At 40.2% G+C, this 16,040-nt stretch overlaps 1 protein-coding gene across 7 annotated transcripts in view; it reads left to right on the top strand.

Annotated features, from left to right (window-relative positions):
- The window catches only part of ZNF235 (zinc finger protein 235), a 52,042-nt gene extending 36,260 nt beyond the window's left edge, over window positions 1-15,782 (top strand). For all 7 annotated transcript variants that reach the window (XM_082368471.1, XM_082368469.1, XM_082368466.1 and 4 more), the window contains one exon: window positions 9,553-15,782. In XM_082368471.1, the coding sequence (XP_082224597.1) occupies window positions 9,553-11,522 (1,970 nt within the window). In that variant the 3' untranslated portion in view covers window positions 11,523-15,782. The remainder of the gene's footprint in view (window positions 1-9,552) is intronic.
- The last annotated feature ends 258 nt before the right edge of the window (window positions 15,783-16,040 follow it).

Raw genomic sequence — 16,040 nt, 5'->3', positions numbered from 1 at the left:
TATATCTTTCCACCTGTTTGTGTCATCTTTGATTTCTTTCTTTAGTGCCTTAAATATAGTTTTCAGAGTACAGGTCTTTTGCCTCCTTAGGTAGGTTTATTCCTTGGTGTTTTATTCTTTTTGATGTGATGGTAAATTGGATTATTTCCTTAATTTCTCTTTCTGATCTTTCATTGTTAGTGTATAGGAATGCAAGAGATTTCTGTGTATTAATTTTGTATCCTGCAACTTTACTGAATTCATTGATGCACTCTAGTAGTTCTCTGATAGCATCTTTAGGGTTTTCTATGTATAGTATCAAAAGAGTCATCTTCTTAAGCCAAGTGGCCTCCTCAATGAACTTCTGTACCTGAATTTCAGCTTCCCCAGAAGTGTTAACCCAGGTACAACAGATGGTGTTGGCCACAGCACAAGCACCTCCTCCTTCAGCTAAAAGATAATCAGGGGCTGTCCTGTTATCAGGAATGGGCTTGGCCAGAGGGTCCACATATTTCTGCTGGGCAGCTAATGTCTTAGCAATGGAATCTGCAGTCTCTTCAAGAGTTAAGGAGCGGTTTCTGATGACAGTCTCATTTATATCTACTCCTAATCGGGGAAGTAGGTCCCTACCAAAGGAAGCGAACCCTGAATCAGGAAAAGCCTCCTGGTAGGTCCTTTCTAGAACGGGTAGGGGCACAGTTAGATAACCAAGAGGCATTGCCCAGCTGTGCACCAGCCATCTAGGCATCCATAGGCCCAAGGAGAAACATAACCACCACAGACAAAGATAAGTCTTGTCAGGGCACAAACGACTTCCATGAAGGTGGCACTGTTAATGGATTCATTTGTAAGAATTGTTGCCTGTGCCTATTCAAGCCAGGGGGCAGTTAACTTATATTTCAGGCTGGGAGAAAATCTATTCTAAATTCCAGAGGTTAACCCCCTTAGCAGTGGCCTGGGGGATGCAGATGAGGGCATAATCTCTCCAGGCCAATGCCAGAGTAAAGGAAAGAAAGGGTTTCACGTTTAGTTAAAGTCTGGGTCTGGCTTCTTGGGCAGAAGCAGTCTACCTTGGTGTCAGCTACTTCTCGCCCCTGTCACCTTGATTTGGAGGTCCCCAGTGTCTGTATAGGACCAGGTGTCCGGTGGGGTGTCTTTTTAGCTGTGGGATGTACATCCAGGGTTCAGTACCTTCTAGTTTCCCTGCAGTGTCTGGGCAGGAGCACTTGGTGAGGTCCCTTCTGATGGAACTCGAGGGCTGCCTGCCTTCTTCCTGATTCCAAATCAGAAGGGTAGGAGAAAATTGGAAGTGTTAGTTTGGTGAGTCAGAGCCAGATATTTAAGGAAACTAGAAAAAATTCAGGATCCAGTCCAGTTTACAGATAACAGAAGCTCCAAGACAATTAGCAGGACTAGAATCTAATATCTACAAAGGTGGAAACATAATTTTTTTTTCTCTACAATTACTCCACCTCCTTTTTTTTTTTTTTAAACAAAGGTTTGTATTAAAGTTGGCCTGATTATTTAAACTCTTTTTTAAGATTGGTTTCCTGGAACCGTGTAAGCAAGGTACCAGTTCGATTTTTTCCAAGCAGTTCCTTGAAGCTGTGTGGTCATATATGAGTCTACGCATATCTCAAATATGACATTTCAGTCAAAGCCTTGGTAATACAGCCAGTGTTTCTAATTGTGTCCTGTCACAAGGAGAGCAGATGCTTACTGAACTTATGTGAACAAATATACTGTCAGGAAAATAAGGGTACTCACTGAGACTTTCTGAATTCTGGAAGGATCAGGTGGTAGGGAGAAAAAGTAGATGTTTCATCTTTGCTCACAAAGGTATATTTTACCAGATTTCTGTAAGTCATATATAACTTAAGAGAAAAGGTCTCCTTAAAACTGGAAAATGAAAATAATCAGAGCATCCTCTCCAGTTCATGTTGTCCCACATAATTAACACTCATTTTGCTTGAATCTGTTTTTTTCCATTAGTTCTCTCGAGCTTGCCTGATGATTGAAGCCAATAGGGCAGTGATCATTCCCAGAAGTTTACAAGGTTTCCGTGTGATATACCCGGTGAAGCGGGTACCTCGATCACTGGAGATTGCGCAAGGTGTACCCCAAGCAGGAAACACCTTCTTTTAATAGTTTCTTTGCCACCATGAGGGCATTGGTCTTGCAGCAGGGAAAGGCTTTACCATCTGGAAAACATCCAGACTGATGACCCATAGTGAGTGGCACTTGAATGAAGTCCAGCTGCAAAGTGTTCAAAGGGTCCAGAAAGAGGACGCCTCCAGGGACAAAGATCGTTTTTTTCTTTTAATTTTTAAAATTGAGATATAATTAACATATAACATTAATTTCAGATGTCCAACATAATGAATCAACATTTGTGTGTGTCGCAAAACGATCACCACGATGAGTCGTTAACATCCATCGCCACACATAGTTATAATTTCTTTTCTCGTAATGAGAACTTCTAAAATCTACTCTTAGCGGTTTTCAAATATGCAATACAGTATTATTAACTATAGTTCCCATGCTGTACAGAGAGTTTTGACTTTAAAAATAAAAAGAAGTTTTTCTTAAATGCACCGTGGTGGGTGAAGGAATGCAAACACCAAAAAATGGGGTTTGCCGGGGAGCTGGGAAAAACCAAGTGGCCATATATCTTGGTTTTCCCAGAGCCCCGACTGTTCGTTGCATTTACAGCCATTGTTTACCCGTCTCAGTTTATCTGATACAGGAGCAGACTGTTGCCAGGTGACAAGGACATCGGTGTGGCAAAAGTTTGGCATTGAGGGGTCTTTCTTTGCAGAAGCAGAATGGACTTCATCCACATGCCCCACAATCTGTAGATTCTACTGACACTGCCTTTGCCTGAGAGCGAGGGCAGTTCCCTGATGCTAGGGTTCAGTCCTTTTGGTATGAGCCTCAATTTTGGTGACAGACAACATTTTATGCCAGGAGATATCACACAATTTCTGAAACACTTACAACACATACCAGCAGCCCTCAGAAACAGCAAGAAAGACTGAACTCAGAATGGTTCTCCAGGGCACCGTGCCTGTATTTCTTCTGAATGCGCTCAGAAGTTCCACTTGGGATCTTGTCACTGCCACCAATCTGATTAAAAAAAAACAAAATTCAACTGAGTAAATTTGAAGATCTGGTTGGCCTTATTCATAGGTTCAGCATCCCGGGGCTCATCATGAATAAGAAGACACCCATTTCATTCACCCTTAGGGCTCTGAAGCCATTTCAGGAACAGAGGATAAAAGACTAAATATTAGAACAAAAGATGCTCCGATTGCTCTTATCTCAGGAAATTCCAAGGGTTTTGGGAGCTGTGAGCCAGGAACCATGGAAGAAGACAAAACATTTATTATAAATCACAATGTCACCTTTTATAGCATGTAGCCTATAGGAATTGTATCTCTAATTTTTCAGAAGTGTTTTATTTTTTTGATGCTATATAAATGGAATTAATTTTGTTTTTCAGTTATTTGCTTCTATGTCGGAATACAGTTGATTTTTGTACATCAGTCTTGTAGCCTGCAATCTTCAAGTATATTCACTTGTTCTAGAAGCGTTTTTGTACATTCCTAAAGATTTTTCTATATATAGATTCATAACTTCTGCAAGTACATTATTTTACTTTCCTTCCCAATCTGTATGCCTCTTGTTTCCTTCTGCCTGAATGCAGGTAGACAGCATTCAGTCTTTCCTCACTGAGCATGGTGTTAACTGGAGGTGATTTTTTAGTGTCCTTAATGGACTGAGTTCCTTTCTCTTCCTAATTTAATGCACATTTTGATCATGAATGGGTATGGTAATTTGTCAAATGCTTATTCTCATTTTTTCAGACAATCATAAGAGTTTCTCCTTTGTGCTGTTTTTTTTCTGTGTAAATATTGTTATTGATTTGAGCCCTCTTCCTTTTTTTCTTGATGAGTCGGGCTAAAGGCTTATCAATTTTGTTTATCTTTTCAAAGAACCAGATTTTAGTTTCATTGATCTTTTGTTTTCTTCATCTCTATTTCATTTATTTCTGCTCTGATCTTCATGATTTCTTTCCTTTTACAAACTTTGGGTTTTGTTTGTTCTTTCTCTAGTTGCTTTAGGTGCAAAGTTGGGTTGTTTGAGATTCTTCTTGTTTCCTGAGGTAAGATTGTATTGCTATAAACTTCCTCGTAGAACTGCTTTTGCTGTGTCCCATAGGTTTTGGATCATTGTGCTTTCACTTTCATTTGTCTCTAGGGTTTTTTTTTAAATTTCTTCTTTGATTTGTTCAGTGATCCATTGGTTGTTTAGTAACGTACTGTTTAGCCTCTATGTGTTTGTGTTTTTTATAGTTTTTTTTCTTGTAGTTGATTTCTAATCTCATAGCATTGTTGTCAGAAAAGATACTTGATAAGATTTCAATTTTCTTAAATTTACTGAGACTTGCTTTGTGGCCCAGCATGTGATCTATCCCAGAGAATGTTTCATGTGCCCTTGAGAAGAATATGTATTCTGTTGCTTTGGGATGGAATGCCCTAAAAATATCAGTTAAGTCCATCTGGTCTAATGTGTCATTTAAGGCCTGTGTTTCCTTATTGATTTTCTGGCTGAATGATCTGTCCATTGATGTAAGTGGGGTGTTGAAGTCCCTCACTATTATTATGTTACTGTCAATTTCTCCTTTTATGGCTGTTAGCATTTGCCTTATATATTGAGGTGCTTCTATGTTGGGTGCATATATATATTTACAATTGTTATATTTTCTTCTTGGATTGATCCCTTGAATCATTATGTAGTATCCTTCCTTACCTCTTGTAACAGTCTTTATTTTAAAGTCTATTTTGTCTGATATGAGTATTGCTGCTCCAGCTTTCTTTTGATCTCCATTTGCATGGAGTATCTTTTTCCATCCCCTCACTTTCAGTCTTTATGTGTCCCTAGATGTGAATTGGGTCTCTTGGAGACAACATATATTGATATCCAGGTCTTGTTTTTGTATCCATTCAGCCAGTCTGTGTCTTTTGGTTGGAGTATTCAATCCATTTAGGTTTAAGGTAATTACTGATATGTATGTTCTTATTGCCATTTTGTTAATTCTTTTGGGACTGTTTTCGTAGGTCTTTTTGCTTCCCTTCCTCTTTTGTTCTCTTTTCTTGTGATTTGATGACTATCTTTAGTGTTGTTTTTGGATTTCTTTTTCTTTTTTTGTGTATCTATTGTAGACTTTTGGTTTGCGGTTACCATGAGGCTTTGATAAAACAATCTTGTATATATACACAGACTGCTATAAGTCGCTGGTCTATTAATTTCAAATGCTTTTCCAATATTCTCCATTTGTACTCTCGTCTTTTCACAATTGCTGGTTTTGATATCATATTTGTGTGTGGATGATATCCTACCTTTACTGTATGTTTGCCTTTACCAGTGAGCTTTTCCATTCGTAGTTTTCTTGTTTCTAGTTGTGGGCTTTTCTTTTTCACCTAGACAAGTTCCTTTAACATTTGTTGTAAAGCTGGTTTGGTGGTGCTGAATTATCTCAGCTTTTGCTTGTCTGTAAAGCTTTTGATTTCTCCATCGAATCTGAACAAGAGCCTTGCCAGGTAGAGTATTCTTGGTTGTAAGTTTTTTCCTTTCATCACTTTAAATATACCCTGGCACTCCCTTCTGGCCTGCAGAGTTTCTGCTGAAAAATCAACTGATAACCTTATGGGAATTCCCTTGTATGTTATTTGTTGCTTTTCCCTTGTTGCTTTTAATATTTTGTCTTTGTCTTTAATTTTTGTCAGTTTGATTAATATGTGTCTCGGCTTGTTCCTCCTTGTGTTTATCCAGTATGGGACTCTCTGCACTTCCTGGACTTGAGTGTTTCCTTTCCCATTTTAGGGAAGTTTTTGGCTATTCTCTCTTTTTTTTAATTTATTTAATTTATTTTTGGCTGCATTGGGTCTTCGTTGCTGAGCCTGGGCTTTCTCTAGTTGTGGCAAGCAAGGGCTACTCTTCGTCGCGGTGCACGGGCTTCTCATCACAGTGGCTTCTCTTGTTGCAGAGCATGGGCTGTAGGCACGTGGGCTTCAGTAGTTGTGGCATGTGGGCTCAGTAGTTGTGGTGCATGGGCTTAGTTGCTCCACAGCATGTGGGATCTTCCCGGACCAGGGCTCAAACCTGTGTCCCCTGCATTGGCAGGCGAATTCTTAACCACTGCGCCACCAGAGAAGTCTCTTATCTCTTCAAATATTTTCTCAGGCCCTTGCTCTCTGTCTTCTACTTCTGGGACTCCTATAATGCAAATGTTGGTGCATTTAATGTTGTCCCAGAGGTCTCAGACTGTCCTCATTTCTTTTCATTCTTTTTTCTTTATTCTGTTCCACAGCAGTGATTTCCACCATTCTGTCTTCCAGCTCACTTATTGGTTCTTCTGCCTCTATTATTCTGCTGTTGATTCCTGATAGTATATTTTTCATTTCAGTTATTGTTCATCTGTTTGTTCTTTAAAATTTCTTGTATCTTCTTGGTCTGTGCCTCCATTCTTTTTCCAAGATTTTGGATCATCTTTACTATCATTATTCTGAATTCTTTTTCAGGCAGATTGTCTGTCTCCACTTCACTTAAGTTGTTCTTCTGGAGTTTTATCTTGTTCCTTCATCTGCAACATATTTCTCTTCCATCTCGTTTTGTCTAACTTTCTGTGTTTGTGGTCTCCATTCCACAGGCTGCAGATTGTAGTTCTTCTTGCATCTGGTTTCTGCCCCCTGGTGGGTGGGGTTGGTGCAGGGGCTTGTGCAGGCTTTCTGGTGGGCAGGGACATGTCAAAAGGTGACTGTGGGCTCAGGATGACTTCAGGCAGCCTGTCTGTCAATGGGTGGGGCTGTGTTCCCACCCTGTTGGTTGTTTAGCCTGAGGCATCCCAGCACTGGAGCCTGAAGGCTGTTGGGTGGGGCCAGGTCTTGGTGCCAAAATGATGACCTCCAGGAGAGCTCACGCTGAGGAATATTCCCTGGGGGCTCCCCCACCAGTGTCCTTGCCCCTGCAGTGGATCACAGCTGACCCCTGCCTCCCCAGGAGACCCTCCAAGACCCACAGGTAGGTCTTGCCCAGGCTCCTACGGAGTCACTGCTTTGCCCTGGGTCCCAGTGCACACGCGACCAAGAGTGGAGTCTCTGTTTCCCCCAGTCCTGTGGAGCTCCTGAAATCAAGCCCCACTGGCCTTCAAAGCCAAATGCTCTGGGGGCTCTTCCTCTTGATGCCAGACCCCTAGGCTGAGGAGCCTGCCATGGGGATCAGAACTCACTCCTGTGGGAGAACCTCTGTGATATAATTAGTTTCCAGTTTGTGGATCACCCAACTGGCAGGTATGGATTTGGTTATATCACAAAATCGTCCCTCCTACCATCTCGTTGTGGCTTCTTCTTTGTCTCTGGATGTAGAATATCTTTTTTTGATAGGTCCCAGTCTTTTTTGTTAATGGTTGTTGAGAAGTAATTGATTTTTGGTGTTTTCATGAGAGGAGGTGAGCTCAAGTCCTTCTGCTCTGCCATCTTGTCCTCCTTCTCCTTTATGCTATTAAAGGAGCATGAAGGACTGATGATTTCACATGTTAAAACCACCTCGCATTCCTGGGATTAACCCCACTTATTTATTACATAGTACCCTTTTATTGTGTACTATAAAAAACAAGATTTTCTCTTTGTTTAGGATTTTTGCACCTACATTAAGTAGGGATTTTGATCTGTAATTTTCTTTGTATTTAATGTCTTTGTCTATTTTGATATCAAGGTAATACTGGCCTTATTATACACAATACCTCAGAAAGTATACCCTCCTCTTCGGCCTTCTGCAAGGGTTTGTGTAAGACTGGTATTATTCCTTTCCTTCGTGCTAAATGGAATTCACCAGTGAAGTTGTCTGGTCCTTTTGTGAGAATGTTTTTATGTATGATTTCAGTTCATGAACTACTTACATTTTTTGCTTTTCTTGTAACAGATTTGTATGTTTCAGGGAATTGGTATATTTTATCTAAGTTGTTGAACATATCCCCTTATTCTAATGACTCTTACGATCTTTAGTAATATCCCATCTTTTATGCCTGATGTTCGTAGTTTTTGTCTTTTTTTTTTAACATCTTTATTGGAGTATAATTGCTTTACAGTGGTGTGTTTGTCTTTTCTATTTTTTTCCTTGATTCAGTTTTTGTTTTCCTTGATTTTTCCCCCCTTGTTTGTTTAATTGCTTTTCACTATTTCCTTCCTTCTTAATTTCCTCTTCTTTTTATGGCTTCTTAAAATGGAACTTCAGGTGATTGACTTTAGGCCTTTCTTGCTTTCTAATACAAATATTTAAAGTTATAAATAATCTGAGTGCTGTTTAACTGCATGCCAGAAATTGATAGTTGTTTAACTGCATGCCAGAAATTTTGATAGTATTTTCTTTCATTATTATTTCGAAATATTTTCTAATTTCCCTTGTGATTTCTTATAGGAGTTTTCTGGGTGTTGAATTTAATTCTGGGATTTTTAATTTAATTCTACTGTGGTCTTTAATTTTCCAATCTTTTGCAGTCTTTCGAAATTTGTTTTATAGCCCTGGGTGTGGTTTATCTTGATGGATGTTGCATATGTACTTGGAAAAAAAAATGTATGTACTGCAGTTAGGGGCAGTGACCTATAAGTTTCGTTTTGGTCATAGTGGTTCAGATCTTGTATGGCTTTGCTGATTTATTTTTAATGGTCTAATAAGTGTGTAAAAAATCTTCAAGTCTGTAGATTTGTCCATTTCTCATTTTAGTTCCCTCTTTTTGTTTCATGTATTTTGGAGCCTTTATTAGATACATACACATTTGTAATTGTTACATCTGCTAATCCTTTTGTCATAAAATGCCTTTGTATCTAATAGTGCTCTATTTTGTAAAGTCTTTTTGTCTGATATTCGTTTAGCCATTCCAGCTTTCTTAGGCTTTGCACGATATATTTGTATGATACATCTTTTCCTACCCTTTTTCTTTTACTTACTTGTATTTAAAATATATCCCTTGTTGACAGCATGTAGTTGAATCTTGCTTTTTATATTCTCTGCCAATCTCTGCCTTTTGATTTTAGGGGAGTCCACTTCCACATAATATACTTATTGAAATGGGTATATTTGCAGTTACTTTTGTTGGGGGAGGTCTCATCTATTTTGTTCATCTCTGTCCTTTTCTGCGTTCTTTTGGGTAGATCATATATGTTTTGGTATTACACTTCCATGCCTCTGCTGGCTTTTAGCTGCTGCTTTTCAGTCCAGGCCCTTGGTCTTTCCCGTGTCTGTATCCTTAAGAGATCTGCCAGGGATATGGGCAACCTCACTCTGGACTGATCCCAAATATCCCACCTTTTCAAATTTGGCTTTTTCTTGATTGGACATTCTCTTGGTTGCTGTAGACCTTTGTTTTTCAGAATTCCTATGAAGTCATTTTCACTACTCTCTAGTTGTTTATTTAATGTTTTCGTGGCAGGAGTAAAGGCTTGGAGCTTCCTAGTCCAACATCTTGGTGCTGTCACTCTCTCCGCCCTTAATTCCTTACTGTTTCCCTTTCAGGAGCCAGGAATCACAACGAGACGGAGACTCTTCATGAAACAGGAGTAAGATTCCTTTCATTGGGAGAGCTTTCGTGCTGGCACATCAAGAGACACATTGTGAGCAAATTAACCAAAAGACAGGACTCTGTGATAAATATTCACGGAAAGAATTCTCAGTCCGCCAAACAACATAATTCCCCTGCAGGAGTGTCCATTCAGGCTTCTGTGGAAGACAGCTGTTTAATGACACTTCTAGAGGATCATTCTAATGTTATTGAAAATCAAGAATTTTCAACTGGGAGAGCTCAGAATTCCTGGAATAAACTCTATCTGAATGGGACTCAGAATTATCAGAGAAGTTGTAAGCTGACTCCAGTGAAAAACAAGTTCTGTATGTTTGTTCCATGTGCTGATATTTTCAGTTGTATCTCCCCACACCTCGATGATGACACGGTGCACAAAAGAGAGAAAGCTCACGGCAACAGAGAGTGTGGTAAAGATCTCTTAAAGGCATCACCTCTGGCCCCGTGCAGTATCATTCAAACTGGACCGAAAACCTACCAGTGTAACGAACGTGAGGAAGGATTCAGTGACCACACCAGCCTTGAACTTCATCAGCAGGTACACTTGGGCAGGAAGTCCCCTACATACAGGACACATGAGAAGGACAGCGGTTATAGCTCTGCTAGTCCCATTCAACAGGGTGTCCTCCCAGGGAAGAAACGCTATTGGTGTCACGAGTGCGGGAAGGGCTTCAGTCAGAGCTCAAACCTGCAAACTCACCAGAGAGTCCACACGGGGGAGAAGCCCTATTCATGCCATGAGTGTGGGAAGAGCTTTAATCAGACCTCACACCTGTACGCCCACCTGCCCATTCACACTGGAGAGAAGCCCTACAGATGTGAGAGCTGCGGGAAGGGCTTCAGTCGTAGCACAGACCTCAACATCCACTGCAGAGTCCATACGGGAGAGAAACCGTATAAGTGTGAGGTGTGCGGGAAGGGCTTCACCCAGAGGTCCCACCTTCAGGCCCACGAAAGAATCCACACTGGAGAAAAACCATACAAGTGTGCAGATTGTGGGAAACGCTTCAGCTGTAGCTCAAATCTTCACACGCACCAGCGCGTCCACACTGAGGAGAAACCCTACAGATGTGAGGAGTGCGGCAAGTGCTTCAGCCTGAGCTTCAACCTTCACAGTCACCAGCGCGTCCACACGGGAGAGAAACCCTACAAATGTGAAGAGTGTGGGAAGGGTTTTAGTTCGGCCTCAAGCTTCCAGAGCCACCAGAGGGTTCACACAGGAGAGAAGCCATTTCGATGCAGTGTGTGTGGGAAGGGCTTCAGCCAGAGTTCCTATTTCCAAGCCCATCAGAGAGTCCACACTGGAGAAAAACCCTACAAGTGTGAGGTGTGTGGGAAGCGCTTCAATTGGAGCCTGAATCTTCACAACCATCAGAGGGTCCACACAGGAGAGAAACCCTATAAATGCGAGGAGTGCGGGAAGGGCTTCAGTCAGGCCTCGAATCTTCAAGCTCATCAGAGCGTCCACACGGGGGAAAAGCCCTTCAAATGTGATGCGTGTCAAAAGCGATTCAGTCAGGCCTCCCATCTTCAAGCCCATCAGAGAGTCCACACGGGAGAGAAACCATATAAATGTGATACGTGTGGTAAGGCCTTCAGCCAGAGGTCGAATCTCCAAGTCCATCAGATAATTCACACTGGAGAGAAACCATTCAAATGCGAGGAGTGTGGGAAAGAATTCAGCTGGAGTGCCGGGCTCAGTGCTCATCAGAGGGTCCACACAGGAGAGAAACCCTATACGTGTCAGCAGTGCGGCAAGGGCTTCAGCCAGGCCTCGCATTTCCACACCCATCAGAGGGTCCACACTGGAGAGAGACCTTACATATGTGATATATGTTGCAAGGGCTTCAGCCAGAGGTCACATCTTGTTTACCATCAGAGGGTCCACACTGGAGGGAACCTGTAGAACTGGAAGGTGAGGAATGGCCTCCAGATAATCCACGTCTTCATCTCTATTGGAAAGTCTGTGCTGGTAGTTGTGGGAAGTTCCTGCAGAACTTGGAAACATCAAGGAATCTTCATGGGAAAGAAGTTCTATAAAATGCTGTGTTTTTAAAGATCCAGTTGGGAGGTGAACTCTTTACTAACATCAGAGGTTTCAAAGAGGAGAGAAAATGTATTCTATAAATATGGTCAGTGGTTATACCAGAGCTCTGAATGCCCTGATTCTCAGGATGTGACACAAGAGAAAAATCATTGGCATCTATTCAGGAGAGAAGGCTTATACATGAAGGTTATGAGCAGGGCTTGAACAAAAGTATAATGATGGACAAACAATTGATGTCAACTGCAGTGTACCCTCCACGTACGGAGGGCTGTTTTTCACCATTCTGTCTCTACCGTGTAGAACTGTGCTTGGCTCCTAATAGGTGCCTGGCAATTACTGAACCAAGGGCAGAAAAATCCCTCTAATTAGGACAAATATTTGAAATTTCTGGTAGGCTTCCTATCCTAAATTCATAACATACTCAAGAGGAATCCTGCAAGTCGCCTTAATGAGATTGTACTTCAGTTAATATTTCCTAAAATCAGAATCATGTAATATCGCCACCCACAATAGTACAGATTTGGACAAGGCTTATAAATGGCTGCCACCCTCCATCCAGTTCGTTATATGTACAGAATCACCCATTGTGTGCAGTGTAATATTTAGCATCATTAGTTTGTATTTTATAGACTGAAAGACTTTTTTATTAATCTAATAACATACTGCAACTTATATGATTGGAAATTTTGAACCCTAATTAATTCCTTAAGGTAGGGTTTTACTGTAACTCTGAAAGTGTTAAAAGTAGTTACTAGTAACAGAAAGTTTCTTAGTAAACTTGAATTGTTAATAATCGGTTTCTTTGCATTATTTCCATTCAGGCTCAGGTCACATTGCCTTTTCTATGCATGGTCCTTCATCCAGACCTCTTTAGGCAGGAGCTTTGGCAGAAACCAAGGATATTAATTTTGTCACATTCCACCCCCATTGTTCCCCCTCTAAAAATGGGCTGGGGTAGACAAAAAACCTGTTGGATTTTGATTGAGATTTCATTAAAGTTATCCGTTTAGATTAATTGTCATATACACAGCATTCTGTGTTCAACACCTATTAGTAGGAGTGAACATTTGCTGGTCAATATGTATCAAAATAGTCTGCCCTGGCAAATCCTAGCATTAGAGGTTTTGCTTAGGAGATTATAGCAACAGTAAGGAAAACTGTACACAAAGATGTTTATACTGAATTTTTAAAAAAGGAAATAAGTATCAGGAAAATATTTACATAAATGTATTCTAATATATAGCCATGAAAAAATATGATATAGATGTATAATGACAGGAAAAAAATTGTCATCCACAAGAAAACTAGGTTAGAGCCTTCCTGGTATAATTCAAGTAATAAGGGGATGTGTACCTGAAGATGCGATTATGTGCATAGCACTAATAGGTGGAAAGATATATATATTTATTTTTTTGTCTGCATTGGGTCTTCGTTGCTGTGTGTGGGCTTTCTCTAGTTGTGGTGAGCGGGGGCTACTCTTCGTTGCAGTGCATGGGCTTCTCATCGTGGTGCCTTCTGTTGTTGCGGAGCATGGGCTCTAGGCACGCAGGCTCAGTAGTTGTGGCACACGGGTTCAGTAGTTGTGGCTCTCAGGCTCTAGAGTGCAGGCTCAGTCGCTGTGGCACACGGGCTTAGTTGCTCTGCGGCATGTGGGATCTTCCCGGACCAGGGATTGAACCCATGTCCCGTGCATTGGCAGGCGGATTCTCAATCACTGTGCCAGATGGGAAGTCCCAGGTGGAAAGATATTGATTAATATGCTACCTGGTTTACTCTGGCAGAGAGGGTTGGGATGATTTTTCTTTACCTTTTTGAAAAATTATTTACAGTGGCCATTATCCATTTTACCAAAGCAGTAAAACTGGGACAATAAAATTACTGAATGAAAATCCCTTACAGCTAAATCTTAACTGCCTTATCTCATGACCTGTAAACTTGTGTTACGGATGTACATAAAGCATGTTCACCGTTGCATTATTGGTGATAGCACACTTTGCATTCATCAGTTGGATCTGACAAAAAAACTTTGTGGCCTAGCCATTCATGGAATACTATGCAGAATCAAATGAGAAAAGATAAGTTCATAGTTACCGACATTAGTAGATATCCAGAATATGCTGAGGAAAGTGGGCAGAGACATAGAATTTTTTTTGAAAGGGTATATAAATTTACTGTGATGCCCTCCCTTTAAAAATAACGAGATCATAGCCATACATATAATATCATACATGTATGTCATTATATATATATATATAGGTATATATATCAGATATATAGGTATCAGATACCTAAGGGCATTATAGTAATTTTTTTTTTTTTTTTTTTGGCTGCACCTCGTGGCTTGCAGGATCTTAGTTCACTGACCAGGGATGGAACCTGGGCCAGTGGCAGTAAAAGTGTGGAGTCCTAACCATTGGATCACCAGGGAATTCCCCATTACAGTAAATTTTAAATTTTTTGAAATGCTTTTATTAGAGTATTTTAGTTCATTCTAAACACTCAGAAAAGATGTAAGAATAATAGAATTCCTTTATATCCTTTGGGTATCTAATGTGATTACAAGCAGACCTGTTTATATAGTACCTGAACTGAGAACCCAGACAGCCTTGGCCTGTCTTTACAAATCTGTGTGGCCTCCAGCATGACAGCTTCATACTAACTGGACACTACATGGTGGCTCAAAAAGTCTGCCAAGAAAAACCAGCGGAAGTGCTGTGGCCTTTGCTAATCTAACCTTGGAAGTAACAGTCAATCTGCCAGTCAGTCTATTGAGACAGTCACAAAAGCCTATCCAGGAGCAAGGGGAGGGGGCGTGGACCCTACTTCATGAGAGGAGTGTCAGAATTTGCAAACGTATTTTAAGACTGTCATACACTGCTATGATATTTTCTAATCTACAGTTTATTCAAATTCTACAGTTGTCCCAATATATATATTTGTAGCATTTTTTTTTCCTATATCAGGATCTACTCTTAAGGTGTGTCATAATCTGCATTTGATTGTCATGTTTCTTTAAATTCTGGATCAGTTCCACAGCCTTTCTTTGTCTTCCGTGAAACTGGTAATTCTGAAGAACACAAGCTAATTATTGTGTAGGGTGTCCCTAAATGGGAGGTTTGACTCATCATGATTAGATTCAAGTTAACTGTTTGTGGCATGAGTGTTCCATGAATGATGCATACTTCTCAGTGCATTAGAACAGGAAAGATGTATTTGTTTCATTGGTGATGGTGGCTTTGATCACTTGGATACACTGATGATTACTAGATTTCTCCACAGTAAAATTGCTGCTTGTCTTTGAAATTAATAACTAATTTGTGGGGAAATCCTGGAGACTATGTAATAACTGCCTCATTATAACCTCCACCTACTAGTCTTAGCATACGTGAATATTCTTCTGTGAATCAATTATTACTGTCATGATTGCAAAAGGATGACTTTCTTGCTCCATCATCCCTTCTATATTTAGCAATTGGCTTTCTACTGTTAGAAGAGCTTTGCCTTCTCCCCCACGTCTCTTTCTGTATCATCAGTATGAACTCTTGTTTTCTGGTCAATAAGATATTGGGTTTATCTTGTATACTGTCTGCTGCAACCACAGATTCTATAGAGCCCTGAATCCTTTGGGGAAACCAAGATCTAGGGGCTATATGTTCTCCTTGTTACTGGGATAGCAATCCTTCATGTATATGTGTGTGTGTAAAATACTGATAGCTTCCATTTCAAGTAACTATTGCTTTCTGGTCTTTCCTTATTCCATATTTAGGTCTTCAGTAGTTGGAAGTAGGCTCCCAGTCATCAATCTGCTTACTCATTTGTTCAGTCCTCCAATACACAGCAAGTAGCTTTAGAGTTGCTAAATAATGTCACTGCAAAACACACAGCTGGTTGTGTTCAGGAATTTTTTTTTTTTACAGGTCTTTTTAGATCATATGTAGAGATAAAGTACTCTGTTTAAAAGTTACGTCACCTAGTTCTTTTATCCCCATTCAACCCAATTACATGATTCATTTGAAATAAAGTTAGATTATTTTTTTATGTGTATAGTCTCCTTCAGGTTCCCATCCCTACCATCTTTTGATTTACAAAAATTGGGAAGTGGATTAAATTAAGGTGAAACTAGAATTCCCTAATATATTTCATTTGCATTGATTCCTTAGATATTTAAAGTATTCTACTTACCTCCTTGGAAATACACAGTAAGTGCCTTTCACTGTTCCACATCCTTCATGAAATTAATCTTTAATGACTGCATTATATTCCTTTGAGTAGATAGACCACAGGAATGGAGAGATTATAATGCATGGTGGAAACTGGGTGGATTTACAAAAGCTGGGTGGCTTATAAAAGGATATTTGTTTTATTCTTATATATTTC

Source organism: Balaenoptera borealis (assembly GCF_965194805.1).
Source record: "Balaenoptera borealis genome assembly, chromosome: 19".
Taxonomy (NCBI): domain Eukaryota; kingdom Metazoa; phylum Chordata; class Mammalia; order Artiodactyla; family Balaenopteridae; genus Balaenoptera; species Balaenoptera borealis.
The sequence above is the reverse complement of the archived record's forward strand: the minus strand, read 5'-3'. Positions and strand labels throughout refer to the sequence as shown.